The sequence below is a fragment of the Bubalus bubalis genome, chromosome 3 (genome assembly GCF_019923935.1).
Source record: "Bubalus bubalis isolate 160015118507 breed Murrah chromosome 3, NDDB_SH_1, whole genome shotgun sequence".
NCBI classification, from domain to species: domain Eukaryota; kingdom Metazoa; phylum Chordata; class Mammalia; order Artiodactyla; family Bovidae; genus Bubalus; species Bubalus bubalis.
Genome location: NC_059159.1, coordinates 165,450,562 through 165,471,766, shown reverse-complemented (window position 1 = coordinate 165,471,766; position 21,205 = coordinate 165,450,562). Strand labels below are relative to the sequence as shown.

Genomic DNA, 21,205 nt, shown 5'->3' with positions numbered 1-21,205 from the left:
CCTCAGGGTCTTTTCCAGTGAGTCGGCTCTTTGCATCAGGTGGCCAAAGTATTGGAGCTTCAGCTTCAGCATCAGTCCTTCCAATGAATATACAGGGTTGATTTCCTTTAGGATGGACTAATCTGATCTCCTTGCAGTCTCAAGCATCTTCTCCGACACCACAGTTCGAAAGCTTCTCCATGATCCCTGTCATGGATTGCGCCTGCTCGTGGTGAGTTCGACTCTCCGGCCTGACCTCTCTCCAGCAGGTCTCAGACCACTCCCCCCGACCCCTATCACCACTGCCAAACGGCAGAGGCCTCCCTGCTGTCCGCCTGTCTGTCTCCCATCTTGCTCATCTACTCGCCAGTCCATTCCACGTCCTGGAGGCAAAGTGAACTTTAGAAACTTGGGTCTGCCTAGCGCCTCACAGTGGAGCTGGGAACCTGTGGGGCAGAGGCCGAGCTCCTGACCCTGACATTTGGGCTGCTCATGATCCGATCCTTTCTTACCCACAGACAGTCCTTTTCCCCAGCTGTGCCAGAGTGTAGTTCACACTGGGTCAGACAAGCAGCAAGGCTCCGTTTCTCTCCTCCCATGGTCCTATGGCCCCTGTGCCTCCCCCTAGAAGACCTGCCGGCCACAGGCAGCTACTCCATCTATGGGAAAACTTCTCTTCTCCCCTCTGCTTCCTCTGGGTGGTGGCCTCCTTTTCTCTCATCATTACAGAGTATGTATTTCCTAGTGTTGCTCTGTGAACAGTAATAACCTTTGTATATATAAAATTCATTGACCATCACGACAGCCTTATTAATAGGCACCACGTTTTTCACTTAATTTTGCAAAACTGCCAAGAATTTGTCACTTGCCTGTTGTCACCAAGATGGAAAGTGGCAAAGCCAGGATTTAAACCCAGGTTTTGTCCATTTGAGGGACTGTGACCATCACCCCAACACCAGAGAGAGGGAGCAGCCTACTGTGCTTGAATCTGGGCTCTGGAGTCAGACATTCTGGGTTCCAAGCTCAACTCTGCCACTTTGGACCTGTGGGGTCTTGAACAAACTTCTTAACCTTTCTGATTTTCAGATTCCTCTTCCATAAAATTGTGATGAAAAGAGTAGTCAAATGGCAGACAAGTTACTAAGCTTCTGTGTTCCTTCTCTGTTCAATTTCCTCCATATAGATGGCTGTACAGGTAATGTATTGAAGCACCGCGCGTATCTATTTATTCGAACACTGAATGATTACCCACTGGGTTGGGGTCTGTTTTCCTGCCAAATGATGTTCTACTTGGTATAAAATATGTAACACAAGATGCTTACAAGCTTGCAATACTGAGCACACTAATACGTATGGCCACACGGAGGGTCTTCTGTGTGGCTCCAGAAACTCTGCCGGGGCTTCGCATATTGACTTTTCACACAGTCCCCAGGGAGAGGAAACAGCATCTGGAATAGGAAGTGATCGACTGCCTGCATACAGATGGGAGATGGCAGGCCTAAGATCTGAACCCAGGTCTTTCTGCCTCCAAAGCATTGCTCACAGCCACTGCCCTCGACAGCTTCTATTAATAACTGAGAAGCGGGGTGCATGAGCCATGGTGCTGGTCAGAGCTGGGTCAGTAAATGTACGTCTTTCCCCCAGTTTTTTCCACTTAGCAAGAAAAGCCACAAGGAGCCAGACAACCCAGGCCGTGGCCGCCCTCCCCCTTCCCAGGAAGTCTTTATGCATGTCATTTACTAGATGGCAGGTACAGAGGTGGCACGGCCATGCTGCTTCTTTCCTTGTCCCTTCTCTCATCCCTCTCACTATGCCCTGGTCTTTGTCAGGATTTTATTTTGTGCATTGTCTATGGAAATTCCTTAAATAGATAACTGTGACCTCAACTCCACCCCCATTAGGATAAACCCGTAACTTATGAAATCCTCTCACTGACTGGTGGAGGCTTGAATCTGTCTTGCTGTCTGCCCTCTGGGGAGGATGAGGACAGAGTCTGCCGGGCCTTGCGTAGAAGACTGGTGGCTGCCAGCCCCATCGCAGACTGGGCGCGTCAAAGGCCATTTTCTTTAGCTCATAGGAAACAGGAGCAGAGGAGTCTGTCTGAGCTTTTAAAATACCAATGTGTATGTGTGTGCACAAGTGTGTGTGTTTTAATTACCTAAGAGAGATAGGTTCCATTTAGAAAACTTAGAAACTCAGAAAAACACAAAGGAAGAAACCCCAAATCTTGATAATCCCCCCTTAAACCATCACTGTGGACAATTGATTCCTGTCTTTCCAGTCCCCTGTGTGTCTGTGCCTGTAAATTTGCCCTGGGAACCTCCTAGAAAACTGCCATTCTGAACATAGTCATGAAGCCTGCCTCTTTCACCAGACAATGTATCACAAACGTTTTTTTTTCCCACCTTGATAAATATTTCTTCAAAATGATTTTTAATGCTTGCATAATATATCACGACAAAGAGATACATGATTTATTTAACCAATTTCTTCTTGTGGACTGTTTTTTTTTTTTAAGCTTTATCTTTATTTCTGCTTTAAACATCCTTGTACATTAATATTGAAGCGCATCTCTAATAATTCTTTGGACTGTCTTTCTGGAGGTGGCATTGGCTCCGGGAATAGGCAGATTTTTCAGGCTTCTTAACTGTTGCCAAAGTGCTCTTGGGGAAGAGTTTGTTTTTTTACAGTCCCTCCTCCAACATTAGCAGTGTATGAGATGCCTCATTTTCCCCCAGCCTTACCAACACTGGATATCATATTCCTTTTCCATTTTTGCCAATCTGATAGACAAAATGTATCCTACTCTAATTTATATAATATCCTACTCTAATTTATATAATGAAGTTGAACCCCTTTGCATATTTAGTGTTTGTATAGCTGTATATACATATATAGGGGTTTCCAAAGTGGTTCATTGGTAAAGAATCTGCCTGCCAATGCAGGAGATGTGGGTTCCATCCTTGGGTCGGGAAGATCCCCTTGAGAAGGAAATGTCAACCCACTCCAGTATTCTTTCCTGAAAAAGTTTGTGGACAGAGGAGCCTGGTGGGCTACAGTCTGTGGAGTTGCAGAGTCAAATGCAACTGAGCCACCGAGCACACACACGTACATATAAATGGTATATAGAATATATCATATATTAAATACATATATACATAGATAATTGCTGTTTGTTTAGTTGCTAGTCTTGTTGGACTCTTTGTGACCCCATGGACTGTAGTCCACCAGGCTCCTCTGTCCGTGGGATTTCCCAGGCAAGAATATTGGAGTAGTTTGCCATTTCCTCCTCCAGGGGAATATTCCAGACCCAGGGATTGAACCTGCATCTCCTGCATTGTCAGGAAGATTCTTTACCACTCCCCATCCGTGTATCCACTTGTACACCGAGAAAACGATATTGATAGAAACTGATTTTCCTGATGGATGGATGTGCTATGGACATTGATTCTGGACAGCAGACAGTCCATTGCAAACCCATCGAGGTGCATCTCATGATTATATCTATGACTCCTAGAATCTTGTTAGTTCCTCCTTAAAGGAAAAAAAGAAAAGAATAAAGAGACAAAATTTAAGAGAACATTTGTAAAGCAATTCACTTAAATTATAAGAGACTAAAAGCCAGGCTTAGTGGATAATTGAAGAATTGCATTAAAAAGGAATCAATATTTTCTGGAATTGGCTCTGTCCTCATCTTGTGAGATGTTTTGCAAAGGGAGGGTCACTCCGTCACTATCTTCTTGTAAATTTCTCATGGCATTATCCCCAAAGACAGCACTTTTTTCCCTCTCTTTGATCCTCCATGTTTTTCCTTTTTTTCCCCAGCCTTAGCTCACTCAGACATTTAGGAGTAAAGACGCTGGAGAGCAGAGGCTTTGAAATGTCAGGTGCCTGTTCCAGCCTTTGGGATCCTGGCATTCTCAGCACTGGAGCAAAGATTTGCTTCTGTATCTTCACACTGGAGCCTTTGGAGAAGGTCAAACTTATAAAGAAAAGAGAAAGAGGAGGGGATGCACAGTTGATTTTGGAAAATCTAGTTAGGTTCCAAGGCAAATCTAAACATCATTAAGAAAACTGCAAAGGGGGGAAGAAGATGTCAGCTAGTCATCACTTCTCTACCCTCTCCCCTGGCCTGTATCTGTATGCATTCACATTTTCCCAATGGTTTAGTTACCTTCCTCCTTTCATGTTTGCTTCCTACGTATGTTGTCATGGCGCCTCCTGACCTTTATGTGGAGCTACGTTTCTGGGAGGTCGTTCGGTTGGGCTCACACAGCTGCTCTGCAGTTCAGTTGCTTTTCCCTGGATGCAGCAGCTCAAGGTGGTGAAGTGGCCTCAAAGAGCCAGAAAGGATGGGCCATGTCAGGGCTCGTCTTGGTCTCGATCTAGCCCCCAGTGGGCATGCAGACCTCAGGTACATGACAATGAAGCTGACCTTCTTGGAGACAGAGTGAAATCTTACCACACTGCCACCCAATTGATGTCAACATTCCACAAGAATTTAGAATGACGATGTTTGGACTTCTGTTTGTAAATGACGTGCATTCTTAGACCAAAGTCAGCAGCAGCAAAGGATTTCTGAGAGGTGGAGGGAGATATAGAGGTTGGATGAGAAAGCCCAGTTACTGCCCAAGTGTCTGTGAAAAGTATCTCTGCTTCCAACTGCATGTGGAGGAGATCTAATCGTCGAGATGGCCTTTAGCATTCATTCATCCGCTTGGCAGTTGTTTTATTGAGTACCTCCTATGTGATTGGTGTGATTGAACATCCTCTTTATTTATTTTAAACTTTTTATTTTGTATTGGGGTCTAGCCAGTTAACAACGTTGTGAGAATTTCAAGTGACCAGCGAAGGGACTCAGCCAGACATATACATGTATCCATTCTCCTCCAAACTCCCTGTTCATTTATTTTTAAAAATTGAGAGAATCTATTATCTTCATGAAAGAATAATAGAAGATAAATTTCCAGGAGTGAGGTTGGAGATGCAAGAAGTAGAAGTGAGCAAAGAAATGGTTAACACTTTCTTTTAACTCTTTGAATCCCATTTGTGTGCGTGTGTGCACTCAGTCATGTCTGACTCCTTGAGACTCCGTGGACTGTAGTCCACCAGGCTCCTCTGTCCAGGGGATTTTCCAGGCAAGAATACTGGAGTGGGTTCCATTCCCTGACCCAGGGATCGAAACTGCATCTCCTACGTTGGCAGGAGGGTTCTTTACTGCTGAGCCACATGGGAAGCCATGTATCCCATTTACTTATTTGTTAATATATTTGTAATTAATATTACATCCTGTTTCAAAAATAACTGAGTGAATTAACCTAAAAAGCTTATCGTGAAAGAGGCAGAGAGATCAGAAACAATATTAGAAAGTGTACTGTGTGTGTGTTAACACACATAGGCATGTGCAAGGTGTTGCCTTTATAGGATTGATATTCAAATGGAATTCTGAAATTCCTAGTAAAACCAAGGCAAAAAGAGAAATTAATACATTCTTTCAGGTTCTATAGAAAACTCACTGGTACCTTGGCAGAGGTAAAAACTCCTCATTGGCACTCAATTTCAAGAGGAAGGAGGTCAATTTCAGGAGGAAAGCAATTTTAGTTGTATTTTTCAGTGTCTCTCATTTTACGTGGGATCACCCACAGTCTCCTATCTTTCATATTTACTGATTTACATATTTACTGTTACATCTGATCACTGATACATTTGGTCACATCTATGACCAAACCAGAATCTCCTGTCTTCTCTGTTGTGAAAGATGTTGATAAAATAATCACTTATAGGTAAGTTGAGTATGTTGAGGTAGGGCTTCACCAGTGGCTCAGCAGTAAAGAATCTGCCTGGAGTGCAGGAGATGCCGGAGACTCGGGTTCAATCCCTGGATCAGGAAGATCCCCTGGGTAGGGCATGGCAACCCACTCCAGTATTCTTGCCTGGAGAATCCCATGGACAGAAGAGTCTGGTGGGCTATAGTCCATAGGGTCTCAAAGAGTGAGACACGACTGACGCAATGGAGCATGCATGCACGTTGAGATATGAACATTCAGGGACAGGAAGCAGAACATGTAAGTAGCTTGGAGCTCTTGATACTATAAAAAGGCCAGGTGGCAGGGCAGGAGAGGAGGCCAGCTGGGCAGCAGGGTTGGTTGTGCAGGCTGGAGAGGCACTGGGAGGGTTTGGGGCAGGGCAGGGACAGGGCCCACTTCATTTTAAAAGGATGTCCAGATTGCCCTGCACAGACTAATTTTGGAGGCTGGGAGAGGAGGCTGGAAAGCTGTTGCAGTTAGTGGTCCCTGTGAGAGGTGATAATTAACACAGATAAAACGTGGTGCAGAGGAAGGAGCTCTGAAGACAGAGTGTTAATTAGGGCTTTACTTTCTCATGACATTAAAATATGCCACAGAGAGACGGAGTCCACACGCCAGTTTCCGCCCTCCCTCCAAGTGGAGCTGAGCAGAGAGGGTCTTTCCAGTGTCTGTGGCTGCACCTGGGACCAGCTCAGGGTTCAAGAGGCCAAGGTGTCTCATTTACTTGCAACCTGTAAGTCCAAGCCCCCTTTTCAGGCCCTCTCCTTGTCCATCTTATGTGGCTTTGACATATGGTTGGCCTTGTGTTATCTGAACTTACTTAAAAAAAAAAAAATTTATCTGGCTGTGCTGGGTCTTAATTGCAGCAAGCAGAATCTTTTAGTTGTGGAATGTGGGATCTACTTCCCTGACCAGGGATCGAACCTGGGCCCTCTGCACTGGGAGCCTGTAGTCTTAACCACGGGACCACCAGGGAAGTCCCTATTTGAACCCTCTTGAACTACTGGTAAAAGATACATGAGTTTGAAGAATCCAAGATTCAAGTTCAAGCCTTGCCTCTCTTCCTCTTTCTGACCTTGCATAAGACACTTGACCACCCAGAAGTCTTTCTTCATAGGTGCAGTGGGAAGAATATAACTCTTAGTCATCACTGTAATTTGCTATGATCAATAATGTTAACCATCGTTTACTGGGCACTTGCTATGCACCATGCCCAGTGCAAGATGTCTTGTGTCCAGTATCTTGTCTGTCCTCCTTTTGTCCACTCAACTCCGTGATGGTAGGCATGAATAACCCCACTTAATAAGTGAGAGGCCTTCCCTGGTGGCTCAGCAGTGAAAGAATTTGCCTGCAATGCCAGAGATGCGTGCAGGAGATGTGTGTTCGAACCCTGGGTCAGGAAGGTGCCCTGGAGAAGGAAATGGCAACCCACTCTAGTATTCTTGTCTGGGAAATCCCATGGACAGAGGAGCCCAGCTACAGTACTTGGGGTCACAAAAGAGTTGGACACGACTTAGTGACTAAACAGCAACAACAAAACAGGTGAGAAGGGTGCAGCCTGGAGGGCTTAAGGAACTTGCCTGAAGTCTCGCAGCTAGGATGACGTGGTCCTCTGTCTGGGAATAGTTTTCTAGTGAGTACATCTATTACTTTAAAACTCTTGAGGGGTCTTCCCCCTAAGCCCCCTTTTTATTTTGGTGTTTTGCAATACAATACTTCGTCTCTAGGAGAAATTGGAAGATAGAGCAAAGATTTGCATACACTAGGAGATTTCTGGATCCTATGGAAGAAGGCACGTAGTAGGCTGGATCCCTGCATCAGAGTGAACTCTGCTTCAGGAAAAAATCACTGGAAAGCCCTCACTCAGTCCCATCCGCAGTGCCCATGCTGCTACTGCTGCTAAGTCACTTCAGTCGTGTCCGACTCTGTGCGACCCCTTAGACGGCAGCCCACCAGGCTTCCCCGTCCCTGGGATTCTCCAGGCAAGAACACTGGAGTGGGTTGCCATTTCCTTCTCCAGTGCATGAAAGTGATAAGTGAAAGTGAAGTCGCTCAGTCATGTCCGACTCTTAGCGACCCCTTGGACTGCAGCCTACCAGGCTCCTCTGTCCATAGGATTTTCCAGGCAAGAGTACTGAGAGTGGGGTGCCATTGTTAGATAGGGGGAATTCATGCCTTTTACAGACTAAGGTGTCATAGTGCTGCCCCCTGCAGGTAGTTAGAGGAACTACACAAAGATGGACAGGTTTGCATATGAAAAAACAGTCTCTGGGATTCCACTTTTCTTTGGTGTAGAAAATTGGATGCAAGTATAAATATGTTATCGCAGCATTGTTCGTGCTGGCAAAAATTTAGAAGCAACATAAATTTCCAGCAATAGGGGAGCTGGAATTCAATGGTGGTGCGTCTCAGCCAGGGAATGCCATGTATTATGGGAAGAGATGATCTTTTTAAGGAAAGATCCTCAAAATACATTTTTTTTAGCTGAAAAAAAGATGTCAATGAAATGTTAAGCATGAGTCATCCTCAGACAACAATAGTTTTGTGTGTGAACATCCGTGTGTTTGTAAAATATACAGAACAAACCGAGATGGACAGACACCAGAATGCAGCCGTGGTTGCCGTGGGTAGCAGGTTGCGACTTCTGCTCTGGGGTCTCCATAGTAATAACAACACCTCACCCTTCTGTACCTCTTACCTATCTTCCAGACACTAACCACTTTATGCATGTTGACTAATTTAATCTTCCCCACGGCCCTGTGAGATAATACTACCATTATCCCATCTCATGCCTGGGAAACTGGAACACAGGCTGGCTAGGTAACTTGCCTGCGGTTGCCGCTGGTGAATGGCAGAGCCAGGAACGGAATCCTTGAAGTCTTGCTGCAGAGCTGTGGCTCTAAAGCACTACCCCTTCTGCTTCTCTGAATTCCACGTGTGTCTGAGACATGCTCACATGCGTATGAACAAGCATGGGATGGTGATCCAGGCATTTGGGCCCCGGGCCAGTGCACGGCTCTTTCTGTGGCCTCTTTTAACAGATTCCGGGGCTGCCTAGCATCTTGAAAGCCCAACGGATATCTTGAATGAATGAGCATGAATGAAATGAATGAACAGGTAGTGAGTGGAGGAGAAGGAGCTGGGAGAGGGGATAAAGAAAACAGAATAGGCAGTGTGCCTCAAGGAGCTGCTCTTGCAGTCTTAGAGACAGAATGCATGAAGGTGATACAGAAGCTGTAGTATAGATGGCAACAAAAACATACAAGTGTGCCAGCTGCTCTCAGAAAAGGGAAGTCAGTCACTGTCTAAGAAGGCTTCCTGGAGGTGGTGAGAAAGGGGCTGAGTGTCAGTCAGGGCTGATATGAGGAAGTAGCGATCAAAAGAGAGGACGTTTCTGAAGAGGAGAAAAGTTGGGAGGGAGAGGCTAGAGTTGCTCAGGTATTGGTGTCCACGCAGATGAGAGTTTTAGAGGTTTTCTAGGGCTTCTGTTTAGAGAAGAAGCTGGCAGGCCCAGGAAAGGAATTCACGTGCCTTTAGTACCTACTCTGTGCCGCGTACAATGTTGTTCCTCAGTCGCTCTGTACTGTCCCACTCCTTGCAACCCAGTGGACTATAGCCTGCTAGGCTCCTCTGTCCAGGGGATTTCTCAGACAAAAATAATGGAGTGGGTTGCCACTTCCTCCTCCAGGGGATCTTCCCGACCCAGGAATCAAACCCTTATCTCCTGAAATTGCCAGGTGGATTCTTTACTGTTGTGCGGCTATATATACTGTATAGGTAGTTTATATTATCTTGATCATCCTTAAAACAGTGGCATTTTGAATGCAGACACAGGTACAGAGACCTTAAGTCATTTGCTCTGTGTCACGCAGTAAGTCAACAGCAGAGCCAGGATGGGAGCCCAGAGACTCGGAATCCAAAACCCAGCTAGGCAAGGTAGAATCAGGAAGAGCAGGCCAGCACGATCCTTCCCTCTCTTCCCCATCACTAACCCAGGTCTTAGACCAGCCCTCCCTCCTGAGTTTCTGTTCTGAGTGATCTGTTCCCCAGAAGAGAAGACCTTGCCCTGAAATAAGCTGGATGACTCACCATTTTGTGTCCTCACTCAAGACTTTTCCGGAACGCTTCTTTCGTACCTGCCTCTCCAGGCAGTAGTCTCATGGTCTTGTGACCTTGTGTTTGCACTTTGGTGCATGTTTTTAAACACGGGAACATGTGTGCACCTGCTGTGTTAACACAATTCCTCCCCACTCCCCAGTCCCTTCGTACTGTAACTATCTCCAGTCTATTTCTCAGTCTTCTGCTGGGCAGAGAATTCTGTCGCCTGGTCTGTGATTTTGGGGTGTTAGAGTCAGCTCTGAAGAGCTGAGTGAGGTAGATGTGCCTCCTGAGAGCATTAATCCAACTAGCCAGTTATTAAGTTTGAAGACATCCACATATAATTTACATTCCCGCAATCATAGCATGCTGCCTGCGTCATCATCTGGTGATGGGTAATATCTCAGCCGTGCCATCTGCCTGGGCAGATCGAGATTCCTCTGTGATATGACCTGGTGGCATGCTGGCAAACCCCCCGATGGAGTTTCACCAGTAAACATGTGATAGCAAGCAAGGGAACAGGGGGCTCTGATGACGGCTCTTGCTTGCAGTGGACTTTCCCCAGATCTCATGGGATTTGTTTAGCCTTAGCTCATTGAATTCTTAAGTACGAGGCACTGTGCTAATAGGCTTCTTCTACCTAGAGACTGGGGAAAAGAGATCTGAATTTTCCAGGAGGGAAGCAGATGAACAGAGAGGTTTGGTCACTTGCATGAGGTGGCACAGCTTATAAGCATTTGATTCAGGAGACTGGCTCGTTCTGCCGGCTGCTGCAGCAGGAGAGGGGTGTGGTCGCCAGTCGCCAGCAGGCACTGGTACACTGCTTTTAGGTAGCTTTTGGATGTTGTCTACCACACACAGGCTGCTGTCTGTGAAGAACAAAGACGCATGGTTGCAGTCCCATTGGAGGCTGTCTCCCCAGCTGTCGGGTCCCTTTGAAGGTCCCTGCTGCTGTGATAATGCCGAGTTGGGGTGCATATCCTGCCACACCTGAGATGCTCCATCTGCCCTTCTGGTGTTTTCTTAAACCCTTTTGGTCCCTCCCAACTGATGTGGAACCTCAGAGCCCCGAGATTCAAGATCTGGTTCAAGGACCTGGTAGCAACGTCATTTCTCCTAAATATAGCAATGAACCAGAGGACATTCAAATTTAACTTGGGGCAGGACCTTAGCAATCAGAGATTCCCTTCTGCTCATTGCTGCTGCTAAGTCACTTTGGTCGTGCCTGACTCTTTGTGACCGCATGGACTGTAGCCCGCCCGGCTCCTCTTTACATGGGATTCTCCAAGTAAGAATACTGGAGTGGGTTGCCATGCCCTCCTCCAGGGGATCTTCCTTACCCAGGGATGGAACCCGCGTCTCTTATGTCTCCTGCATTGGCAGGTGGTTTCTTTACCACTAGCGCCACCTAGGAACCCGCTCATTGCCAGTTAGCAAAACCGAGGCCAGCAAGAGGAGGGCATAGCCCTCGACCACCCAGCAGAACATAATGGAGATATGCCTGAGTGTCTGTTTCACAAGCAGAGTCCTTTCTAGTTTGCCTTGCTGTATAAGGCTGCTTGCTACTGAGGCATGCCAGTGAGAGAAGCCACTAGTTCTGGGCACCTAACCAGGAACGAGAACCACATTATCCTCCAGATGGCCTGAGCCTCAGGGATCAAGATGGCAATGGTGAGTGAGTGAGGTAGGCAGGTGGAAGGGCTTTCGGGGCAAGAAAGTGCCAGCCAGCTCTCTTTATGAATTAATCCTTCCATTCAGTCAGTTCATTTGCTCAGTTGTGTCCAACTCTTTGCGACTCCATGGACTGCAGCATGCCAGGCTTCCCTGTCCTTCACCAGCTCCCAGAGTTTGCTCAGACTCATGTCCATCAAATCAGTGATGCCATCCAACCATCTCATCCTCTGTTGTCCCCTTCGCCTCCTGCCAGGGACACCTTTTAAAAATAAGCAAATGGTTTTTTTTTGTTTTTTTTTTTTTTTTAAAAAAAAGGAGAGAGAGACATAAGACAGCCAGGAAAAAGCAGAAACTGCACTCCTAGACCTTCCCCTCCTCCCACCTTCCCTGCATGACACACACAGTTTGGTCAAAGTGCCATGGATGGAGCCCTCCTCACTGCATTCTCATGGCCCCGGCACCAGGGCCGTGTTCCCAGAGCCTGTTTAGGTATGGAAAGTGCTGTCTCAGGAATCCTGTTTTTCTGCAGTTTTGCCAGAAAAATAAAGCAGCAGTGGATGATGATATTCAAGCTCTCCAAGACCCAGTGAAAGCCCACATTTACCCCCTGCCCCTAAAGAGCCAATATTAGAGGTTCTGGAATGGTCCAGGCTGGAGTGGCCTTCAGATTTTCTGGTCCCACAGGCTGGTGATGTGGAGACCGAGGTGCACAGGGGAAGCCGCTTGCCCAGGGCTGGTTTCCTGTGTCTGGGCTGTGCTTCTGTGTCCCTTCCCATTTCGGGTTGCCAGGGTCCCCCTCTGCAGCACGCTGGGGGCTGGTGGTGCATGGGAGACTCAGTGACCTGCCAGGCCCTCTCCGGTGCCAGCCTTCCCTCTTGTTCTCATCAAAGGCATTAACCTCCTCTCCATTCTCAAGGTTGCTGCTCGCCTATTTATAGAACTGACCAAGAAAATGCCACTATTGCCAGTGATACAGAATACAAATCGTGCACTGTGCGTTGATTTTCATTCTCTCAGACACCTTCTTTTTTTTTTTTTTCCAACTCCTTGGATAACGCTTTTCTACACCTGGTTTGCCTTCTCAATGCGGAGTCACTACTAGGAGAGGGGAGTGGGCTCTGCCACGTGCTGACCCCACACTGTGCAGACGCCCACCCTCTATGTGTTCCATTTTACCCACAGGATTCTGAGAGGCGGGCATTGTCCGCGCCTCCCCCGCACCAACTTGTGCTGCTTTGAGAGCAGAAGCAGCTGGCCTCAGTGACCCTGGACTCACAAGTGACAGAGGCAACTTAAATCCAGTTCTGCCCAGATCCACAAGGTCCCGTTCTTTCCACTTGCCTTCCCCTGTCCCAAATTCTAGCACAGCCTTCCAGATCCAGTGAGAAAGGTGGCTGCAGGGTGATGCCCGTGCATGTTAGGGTTCCTTAGGAGGCCAAAAATCTGCTTTCTCACCCAGCCAGGGCAAGCAGGTTTTTCTGAGGACCTACTCTGGGCCTGGGCTTCCCAGTGGCTCCGCAGGTAAAGAATCCACCTGCAACGCTGGAGTCACAGGAGATTCGAGTTCTATCCCTGGGTCAGGAGGATCCCTTGGAGGAGGACATGCAACCCACTCCAGTATTCTTGCCTGGAGAATCCCATGGACAGGGGAGCCTGGGGGGCTACAGTTCACAGAGTCACAAAGAGTCAGACATGGCTGAAGCTGCTTCGCGGGCAGGCACGCACTCTGGGCCCAGCGAAGCCTTGTCTCTCTTCAGGCTGCAGGTGCCCTGAAGATATGCTCACATTGCTCTCTCCAGGCCCGGCACACAGTAGGCTCTTGGCCAGTCCTTGTGGAATGAGTGAGGGCTCAGACTCACTGTCTGTTCCAGGGAGGAAGCAGAGAAGAGGCAAGCCCGTCGAAGCAGCCTCAGAGCTTCAGCGACGCCTTCATGGAGGAGGGAGCCAGAGGCAGGGCAGAGGGGTCAGGAAGACCCCTCAAAGGCCACAGTGGCTTCTGCGGATGCTGTGCACTAAATTCCAGCAAAAGCTTACTTGGTTTCAGGCTTCCTCCATCCTGCATCTTAAACTTCACAGAGATTTTATTTTCCCAATTGCTCTGTCAGGGGAGTCCCGGGGAATGGGAAAAGAACACTGTAAATCTTTCTTTGCTCATCTTCTCAGAAATCTTTTTTACAAGCAGAATTTTGGAGAGCTGCCATCTGCTCGTTATCCCACCGCCCTGGGACTGGCATTTAACTGTGGGATCGAGGGGCCCTCCCAGCCCGACCTTCCTCCTCTGGAAGAGGTTCAGGTGTCAGAGTGTCCAGGCCTGTGGTCCAGTGTCCTTGTCCGGAAACTCTACCCAAGCAGGGCTCTCCACTGTCTCTGAAAGCCCTGCCCTTGACCCCTTTTGTCCATGGAGAGAACTGGGGGTCAGTATTACACAGTGCTCTGCAGGTTCAGAGAGTTAAGTGCCGCCCTCGCCTTTTATGCATATTGCTATTTTCTGATATTGAAAGCACTACACCTTCCTTCTGGAACATTTGGAAAATATAGAGAAACAGGAAGAACAAAATAATAACCACCCATAATCCTGCCCCCCAGAGAGAAGGACTGCTGGCATCTTGGCACACATTACTCCTCGGTTTCCATTTTTTTTCCCTGTGTAATTTTTCTCTTAACTGAGATCACACTGTGAGACAGGATTTATATCCTCTGACCCCACTTAACATTAAAATCTGTCACATTAAAATGCTTTGTAATGATTGTAAGATCTATCACATTAAAATGCTTTGTAATGATTGTAAATGTGATTTTAATGGCAGCATGAGCTTATCCATGTGTAGGTACTACCACTGATACAAAATCCCAGGTTCTGGGGTGTGTTTGCTTGCTCATCCCAGTGCTGAGTGACCACCTCCCAGAATAAAGGGCTTCATGTCAGTACAGGTGCATCATGGGAAAGCAGTATGGCTGCTCCCAGGGGGCAGAGTTTGGGTTCACCTCTCCCTGTGGTCCTTCCATCCCCGGACTGGAAAGTGTCAAGTCAAGGTGGTACCTACACTCAACATTAGTTGCTGAGGGAAAGAAATCCCTTACTAGCTGTGTGGGCAGGTCATTTCTCCTCCTTTACTTCAACTGAGTCATGGAATCCCTCCTCACCAAGATTGGATTCCATAAGGATTTTAGGAGATAAAGCACGTCAGGTACACAGCAGAATGTCTCACACATACAAGCCTTTTATCATTGTTAAGCTACCATCGTTGCTGTTGTTCCATCACTAAGTCATGTGTGAGTCTTTGCAACTCCATGGACTGCAGCACGCCAGGCTTCCCTGTCCTTCACTGTCTCCCTGAGCTTGCTCAAACTCATGTCCATTGTGTCGATGATGCCATCCAACCATCTCATCCTCTACTGCCCCCTTCTCCTCCTGCCCTCAATCTTTCCCAGCATCAGGGTCTTTTCCAGTGAGTCAGCTCTTCACATCAGGTGGCCAAAGTATTGGAGCTTCAGCTTCAGCATCAGTCCTAATGAACATTCAGGGTTGATTTCCTTTAGGGTTGACTGGTTTGATCTCTTTGGTGTCCAAGGGACTCTCAAGAGTCTTCTTCCACACCACAGTTTGAAAGCATCAATTCTTCGGTGCTCAGCCTTCTTTATGGTCCAACTCTTACATCCAAACATGACTACTGGGAAAACCATAACTCTGACTATATGCACCTTTGTTGGCAAAGTGATGTCTCTGCTTTTGAACACTCTGTCTAGGTTTGTCATAGCTTTTCTTCCAAGGAGCAAGTGTCTTTTAATTTCATGGCTGCAATTACCATCCACAGTGATTTTGGACCCCAAGAAAATAAAATCTGCCACTGTTTCCATTTTTTCCCCTTCTATTTGCCATAAAGTGATGGCCATTATTATCAGTATTTTTATCTCTTAACTCTCTACTGGGGTCGTCGAGATCGTCCCTAGTTCCCATAAGGGCTCGTGGGTTCAGCATATGGTTGTGCTAGTGGGTAAGATTTGTTACAGAGAAAGGGTGCACAGCACAGTGAGCGTGGAGAGCAGCGCACAGGGCTGAATGGCAGGAGACCAGGCGTGAGCTCCTGAGTCCTCTCCCTGTGCAGTCACACAGGATGCACTTGATTCTGCCGGCACTGAGTCATGTTGATGTGTGAAATGCCTTCCAGGGACGCTCTTTACAGACTCACACCAGGGGGCTTTGATTTGGGGGCTGGTCATGTAGGCACCTCTGCCTGTACCCACCTTCCAGACCACTACGTTGTTTGCACAAATAGTCCCGGCACGGTGAGCCTCCCATACCAAGTAAGGACTGGTGGGAACATTCAGATTCCATGTTCCCAGAGGGCAGCCCAGCAGGCCTTCGTAAGGATGCAGTTGTAGGCCTGTTCCATCGACTCTTCAGCAAAGATTTGCTGAGAGGTCCTATTTCTTGTGTTTGGACCACTTCAAGGTGAGGGATGGGGTGGGGTGGGACAGATGTCCTCATTTCCCTAAGACAAAACTGAGGGCTGGGAAAGGGAAGAGACGTAGGGGCTGGCTGCCTCCTCCGTGTGCAGGGTCCTAAGAGCAAGCAAGTTCCGGACAATCTCTCGCCATCCCCTTTCCTGCTGACAGGTGTCTCTGTCTCTCTAGGCCCTCAAGGGCTCCAAGAAGCTGGTGCTGTCGGTGTACTCAGCGGGGCGCATCCCCGGTGGCTACGTCACCAACCACATCTACACCTGGGTGGACCCCCAGGGCCGCAGCATCTCCCCACCTTCAGGCCTGCCCCAGCCCCACGGCAGCGCCCTGCGGCAGCATGAGAGTGACCGGAGGAGCACCCTACACCTCCTGCAAGGCGGGGATGAGAAAAAGGTGAGCGTCCTGGCCTTGGCCTCGCAGGGCCTCCTGGAGATGGAGGGCTGGTGGGAGTCAGGGTGGGGGAGCTGGCCACTGAGATGCCATTCTCCTTGCCAAACCCAGAACAGGGAAACTTCTTAGAGCCTGGAGGCAAGGCCCTGGTTTTGTAGGGGCTCTGGTCTTCATCTCCCTCAATTCCCTGGTTATTTGTTCAGTTGCTCAGTCGTGTCCAGCTCTTTGTGACTCCATGGACTGCAGCATGCCAGGCTTCCCTGTCCTTCACCATCTCCCGGAGTTTGCTCAGATTCATGTCCATTGAGTCAGTGATGCCATCCCACTACCTCATCCTCTGTTGTCCCCTTCTCCTTCTGCCTTCAATCTTTCCCAGCATCAGGGTCTTTTCTAATGAGTCAGCTATTCGCATCAAGTGGCCAAAGTATTGGAGTTTCAGCTTCAGCATCAGTCCTTCCAATGTATATTCAGGGTTGATTTCCTTTAGGGTTGACTGGTTTGATCTCCTTGCAGTCCAAGGGACTCTGAAGAGTCCCGAACCACAGTTGGAAAGCATCAGTTCTCCATAGAAGAGTAGAGGGGACCCTCTAGGCTTGGCGGGCAGCTCCGTTCTCCCTCTGCTGTCTTCTGTGATATTTTGCCCCTTATGGGTGAAGCCTAGTCTTCATGTAGCCCCGAGAGTGGACAGAGGAAGAGAAGATGCTCAGATGATTTACACGCACGATGATTTAACTCCTCAGTGCCCCAGATCCAGGCTCATGGCCGCATGCAGCTGCCAGGACTCCAAGCCTCACGGGGCACCTTTTGCAGTGTGGGTCTCGGGTTGTAAGGAACGGAAACTGGTCCTGGTCACCTTCCACAAAGTCAGAATTGACTGGCAGTGTGTGGGCAAGCCCAGAACTGAAGCTGAGGAACTCAAGATGCAGCCCCCAGGAAAAAAGGGGTCCCCACGGTTTCCCTTCTCTGCATCCTTTCGCTCCAGAGTCGTGTATCGGGAAGGGAGCACCTGATTGGCTGGCAGGGAGGTGCCTTTGATTGACAGAAACACCAGTATTGTGGCTGGTGGGGGATGGGTTGTAGTCCAAAGCACCATGGGATGCTGTAACCCGAAGAAGAGGGCAGGGGCCTCAATGCCCCCTACAGAGCCTTCCTTCCCCAAGACCATGTTTCTTTAATAAAATTGAGAAAGGACTGAGAGATGGTCCCCCCTGATATTTTAAGGTTAACTCGGGGTGCTGTTTGCCTTGCACCATTTCGTTGCTCCTGGAACCAAGAAAGTCTTTCCTGTAAGCAGCTCTCTGACGTTTTAAGACCTTGACACAGCTTGGGGCTCTGAGCCAAGCGCCTTCCCTCCGGAGACTCTTTCTTAGCTCTCCTTTCCTGTCGATAAGACCATAACATTTATTTAATGTGTTTTGTGTTCTTTGCTCAAATATCAGTATGCTGGATCCAGCAGAGGTGGCGGGGTTTTCTGCCGGCAGAGAGGCAGTGGGGTAGCCAGTTCGTGCGCACCACCAGCGCCTGCCTGGGCTTCTTCAAGGGGGCCAGGGCTGGTTGGCCGCAGAAAGGGGCTCATGCCCGCCTCCCGCCAGGTGCTCTCTGGCCATCTCGAGAAAGCAGCACAGCCTGTGGCATTGAGTCATTTTCAAGGCCAGCCTTCCAGGGCTGGGCAGAGAACTTGTATCTTTTTCTCAAGCCTTCCCTCTGGAGGGCATGATCTTAGGGTAGTAATTATGATCAGGGAAGAGCTCGCCATGTGCTGGCTTTTGCTTACAGCATCTTCCCGTATCCTTGTGGTTGCTCTATGGGGTAGGTGCCCTTAGCAACATTTTGAAGATGCAAAATCCAAGACTCAGGTGCCGCAGCAACTAGGATCCACTGAGTGAGTCAGCCCATGCTTATGAGCACCTGTGGTATACCTGGTGCTGTCATAGGAGGTGGGAATGGAGAAATGGCCAGAAGACATGAAGCCCTGCTCTGGGGAGGCTACTGGTGAGTTTGGACGTCACAGGAGGAATGAGACGATAGTCCAGAAATGAGCATATTTGAACAAGATAATTAAGATGGTGAGGCTTGATGGAAGGAAATAAAATCAGGAAGGGTGATGGAGAGTGATGGGGAGGGAGCCCCTGCTTCAGATGAGGTGGGCTGGGAGGCTCTCCCTGAGGAGGTGACTTCTGAGCTGAGACTGAGAGGAAGATGGAGCTGCTGTGTATCATTCTGAGCATTGAAAATGCCAGGCAGCTAGGACACCATGTGCAAAGGCCCTGAAGTGGGAATAAATGTGGCATCTTCAAGGCTTAGAGAAAAGGGCCCTGGCACTGGAATTGAATGGGTGGGAAGGTTGAGAGGATGTCAGGTGCCCTGTGGTGTCTTGGAGTAACGTATATAGGAATGTAGAAGGCAGAAGGGCTTCCCAGGTGGCGCTAATGGCCAATGCAGTAGATGTTAGTGTCACGGGTTTGATCCCTGTGTCAGGAAGATCCCCTGGAGGAGGAAATGGCAATCTACTCCGGCATTCTTGTCGAGAGAAGAGGAGCCTGGCAGACTATAGTCCATAGGGTTGCAAAGAGTCGAACACAACTGAAGTGACTGAGCATGCACGAACGCAAGTGTGCAGAAGGCAGAAACTGAGACAGTCAGGCTCCAGGGGGAACACAGATAGTTCGGGAGGCAGGAAATGCCCTGACCCACACCAGAGAAGCTTCTCCATTGTCCCCTTCCTCCTCCTGCTGATACAGTGTGTAGCCCCTGTTTTCCCACTGGACGGGCATAGGGGAAATGTTTCCGGAGCCCTCACTTTTGGCTCCTTGGCCCGATTCTCTTCTCTCCAGCCGCCTGGTCTCATCCAGTATTCCAAAAAGCCACCCCAGACTCTGGACTTCCCGTGCCAAACTTCAAAAAGCCTAACCTCAACCCTCGTGGGGACACACCTTCTAGGCAAATGAGTTCTCAAGGCAATAGTGATGTAAAAATCACTAGTAGTGATATTGTCCTTGAAAGCCGCTCAACTGTCCCAAGCTAGTTCTGATTTTGCAGCCCTTGCTAGTAAGGCTCTTCTCTACACTGGAGTGTGAGAACCATCCCAGAGGCTGCAGGACGAAACAGAAGGGAGGAACACAGGTAACTCCTGCGAGAATCAGGCCTGTCTGCTCTCAAGTCACGATCACATGCTCAGAGGTGAATAGGGTGCAGAGTTGTTCATCATTCCAGCTTCCCATTCTATGCTGGCCCGTAGTCTCTGTGGTACAGATGTGGTCTCTGTATAAAAAAACCTAGGACAGATCTGCTGTGGGGGTTAGACGGGATCTTGTCAGCATGACAGGAAGAGTAAGACACTGGATCCAGACTGCCTGGCTTCAAATCCTGACCCCACCACTTGCCAGCTGTGTGACCTTGGAGAAGTTACATAACCTCTCTGAGCTTAAACCTCCTCTCCTATAAAATGGAGACAATGGTAGGGCCTCCTCTTCCCACCACTGGTGCTGTGCTTTGGTGCACTCACAGGGCCTGAATCAGGGCCTGGCACAGTGTACATGCTTCAGTTCAGTTCAGTTCAGTCGTTCAGTCGTATTCGACTCTTTGTGACCCCATGAACCAGAGCGCACCAGGCCTCCCTGTCCATCACCAACTCCCGGAGTCCACTCAAACCCATGACTATCGAGTTGGTGATGCCATCCAACCACCTCATCCTCTGTTGCCCCCTTCTCCTCCTGCCCTCAATCTTTCCCAGCATCAGGGTCTTTTCAAATGAGTCAACTCTTTGCATGAGGTGGCCAAAGTATTGGAGTTTCAGCTTCAACATCAGTCCTTCCAATGAACACCCAGGACTGATCTCCTCTAGGATGGACTGGTTGGATCTCCTTGCAGTCCAAGGGACTCTCAAGAGTCTTCTCCAACACCACAGTTCAAAAGCATCAATTCTTCAGTGCTCAGCTTTCTTCACAGTCCAACTCTCACATCCATACATGACCACTGGAAAAACCATAGCCTTGACTAGGCAGAAGTATTAATTGCATGAGTGACTGTTTTAAAATGTAGGACTCAAATGTCCCCTACTGCCCACCTCTGACCAGGGTCACTGAGCAAGTGGGCAAGTCTCAGTGGTTTCTCAGAGCCACGGCCCCAATCTGGGCTAAGCAGGCAGATCCTCTGAAGCAGCAGCTGTTCCCTCCCCCAAGCTCATGCCTTCAGCAACTGCAGAGACAAGGTGGGACCTGCCCCTTTGGTTCAGGCTGGGAACCAGCTGGTTATGGAAGGTGAGGAGGGTTTGGAACTGGGTCTGAAGTCCGTATAAGGAAATCCTACAGTGCTCCTCCTGTGTTTCTCCTTTACCATCACACTCCCGGTGCTCTGACACCAGATGTGTGCAGGTTTTCTCCACTAAGTAATTCTCTGGAACACCAGCTGGGTGTCTTATAATTTAACTTAATTCTGACACGCTCGTCCTGGAAAGTGTCCAGTCGCACAGGTTAAAGACTCAGTCCGATGGAACACTCCCCCAACTGCCCCACTCCAGATGCCAGTTTCAAGTTTAGCTTGTCACCTGTGCTTCTGACCAATTGGCATAACTCAGAGGTTCCCATGACCCTGTCTCGGCTTGATTAATTTGCTAAAATGACTCATGGGACTCAGGTAGATAGTTTACTTACTGTTTACCAGTTTATCATAAAGGACATGATAAAGGATAAAGATGAACATCCAGACGGAAGGGGTGCGTAGGGCAGGGTGTGTGGGAGGGTTTCAGAGCTTCCACACCCCTTATGGATGTACCACACTCCCCATACCTCCACCTG

At 48.6% G+C, this 21,205-nt stretch overlaps 1 protein-coding gene across 5 annotated transcripts in view; it reads left to right on the top strand.

The window, feature by feature from the left end:
- WHRN (whirlin) overlaps positions 1 to 21,205 on the top strand; it is a 92,223-nt gene that overhangs the window by 11,109 nt on the left and 59,909 nt on the right. For all 5 annotated transcript variants that reach the window (XM_025282325.3, XM_025282324.3, XM_006061206.4 and 2 more), the window contains exon 2: positions 16,194 to 16,412. In XM_025282325.3, the coding sequence (XP_025138110.3) occupies positions 16,194 to 16,412 (219 nt within the window). The remainder of the gene's footprint in view (positions 1 to 16,193; positions 16,413 to 21,205) is intronic.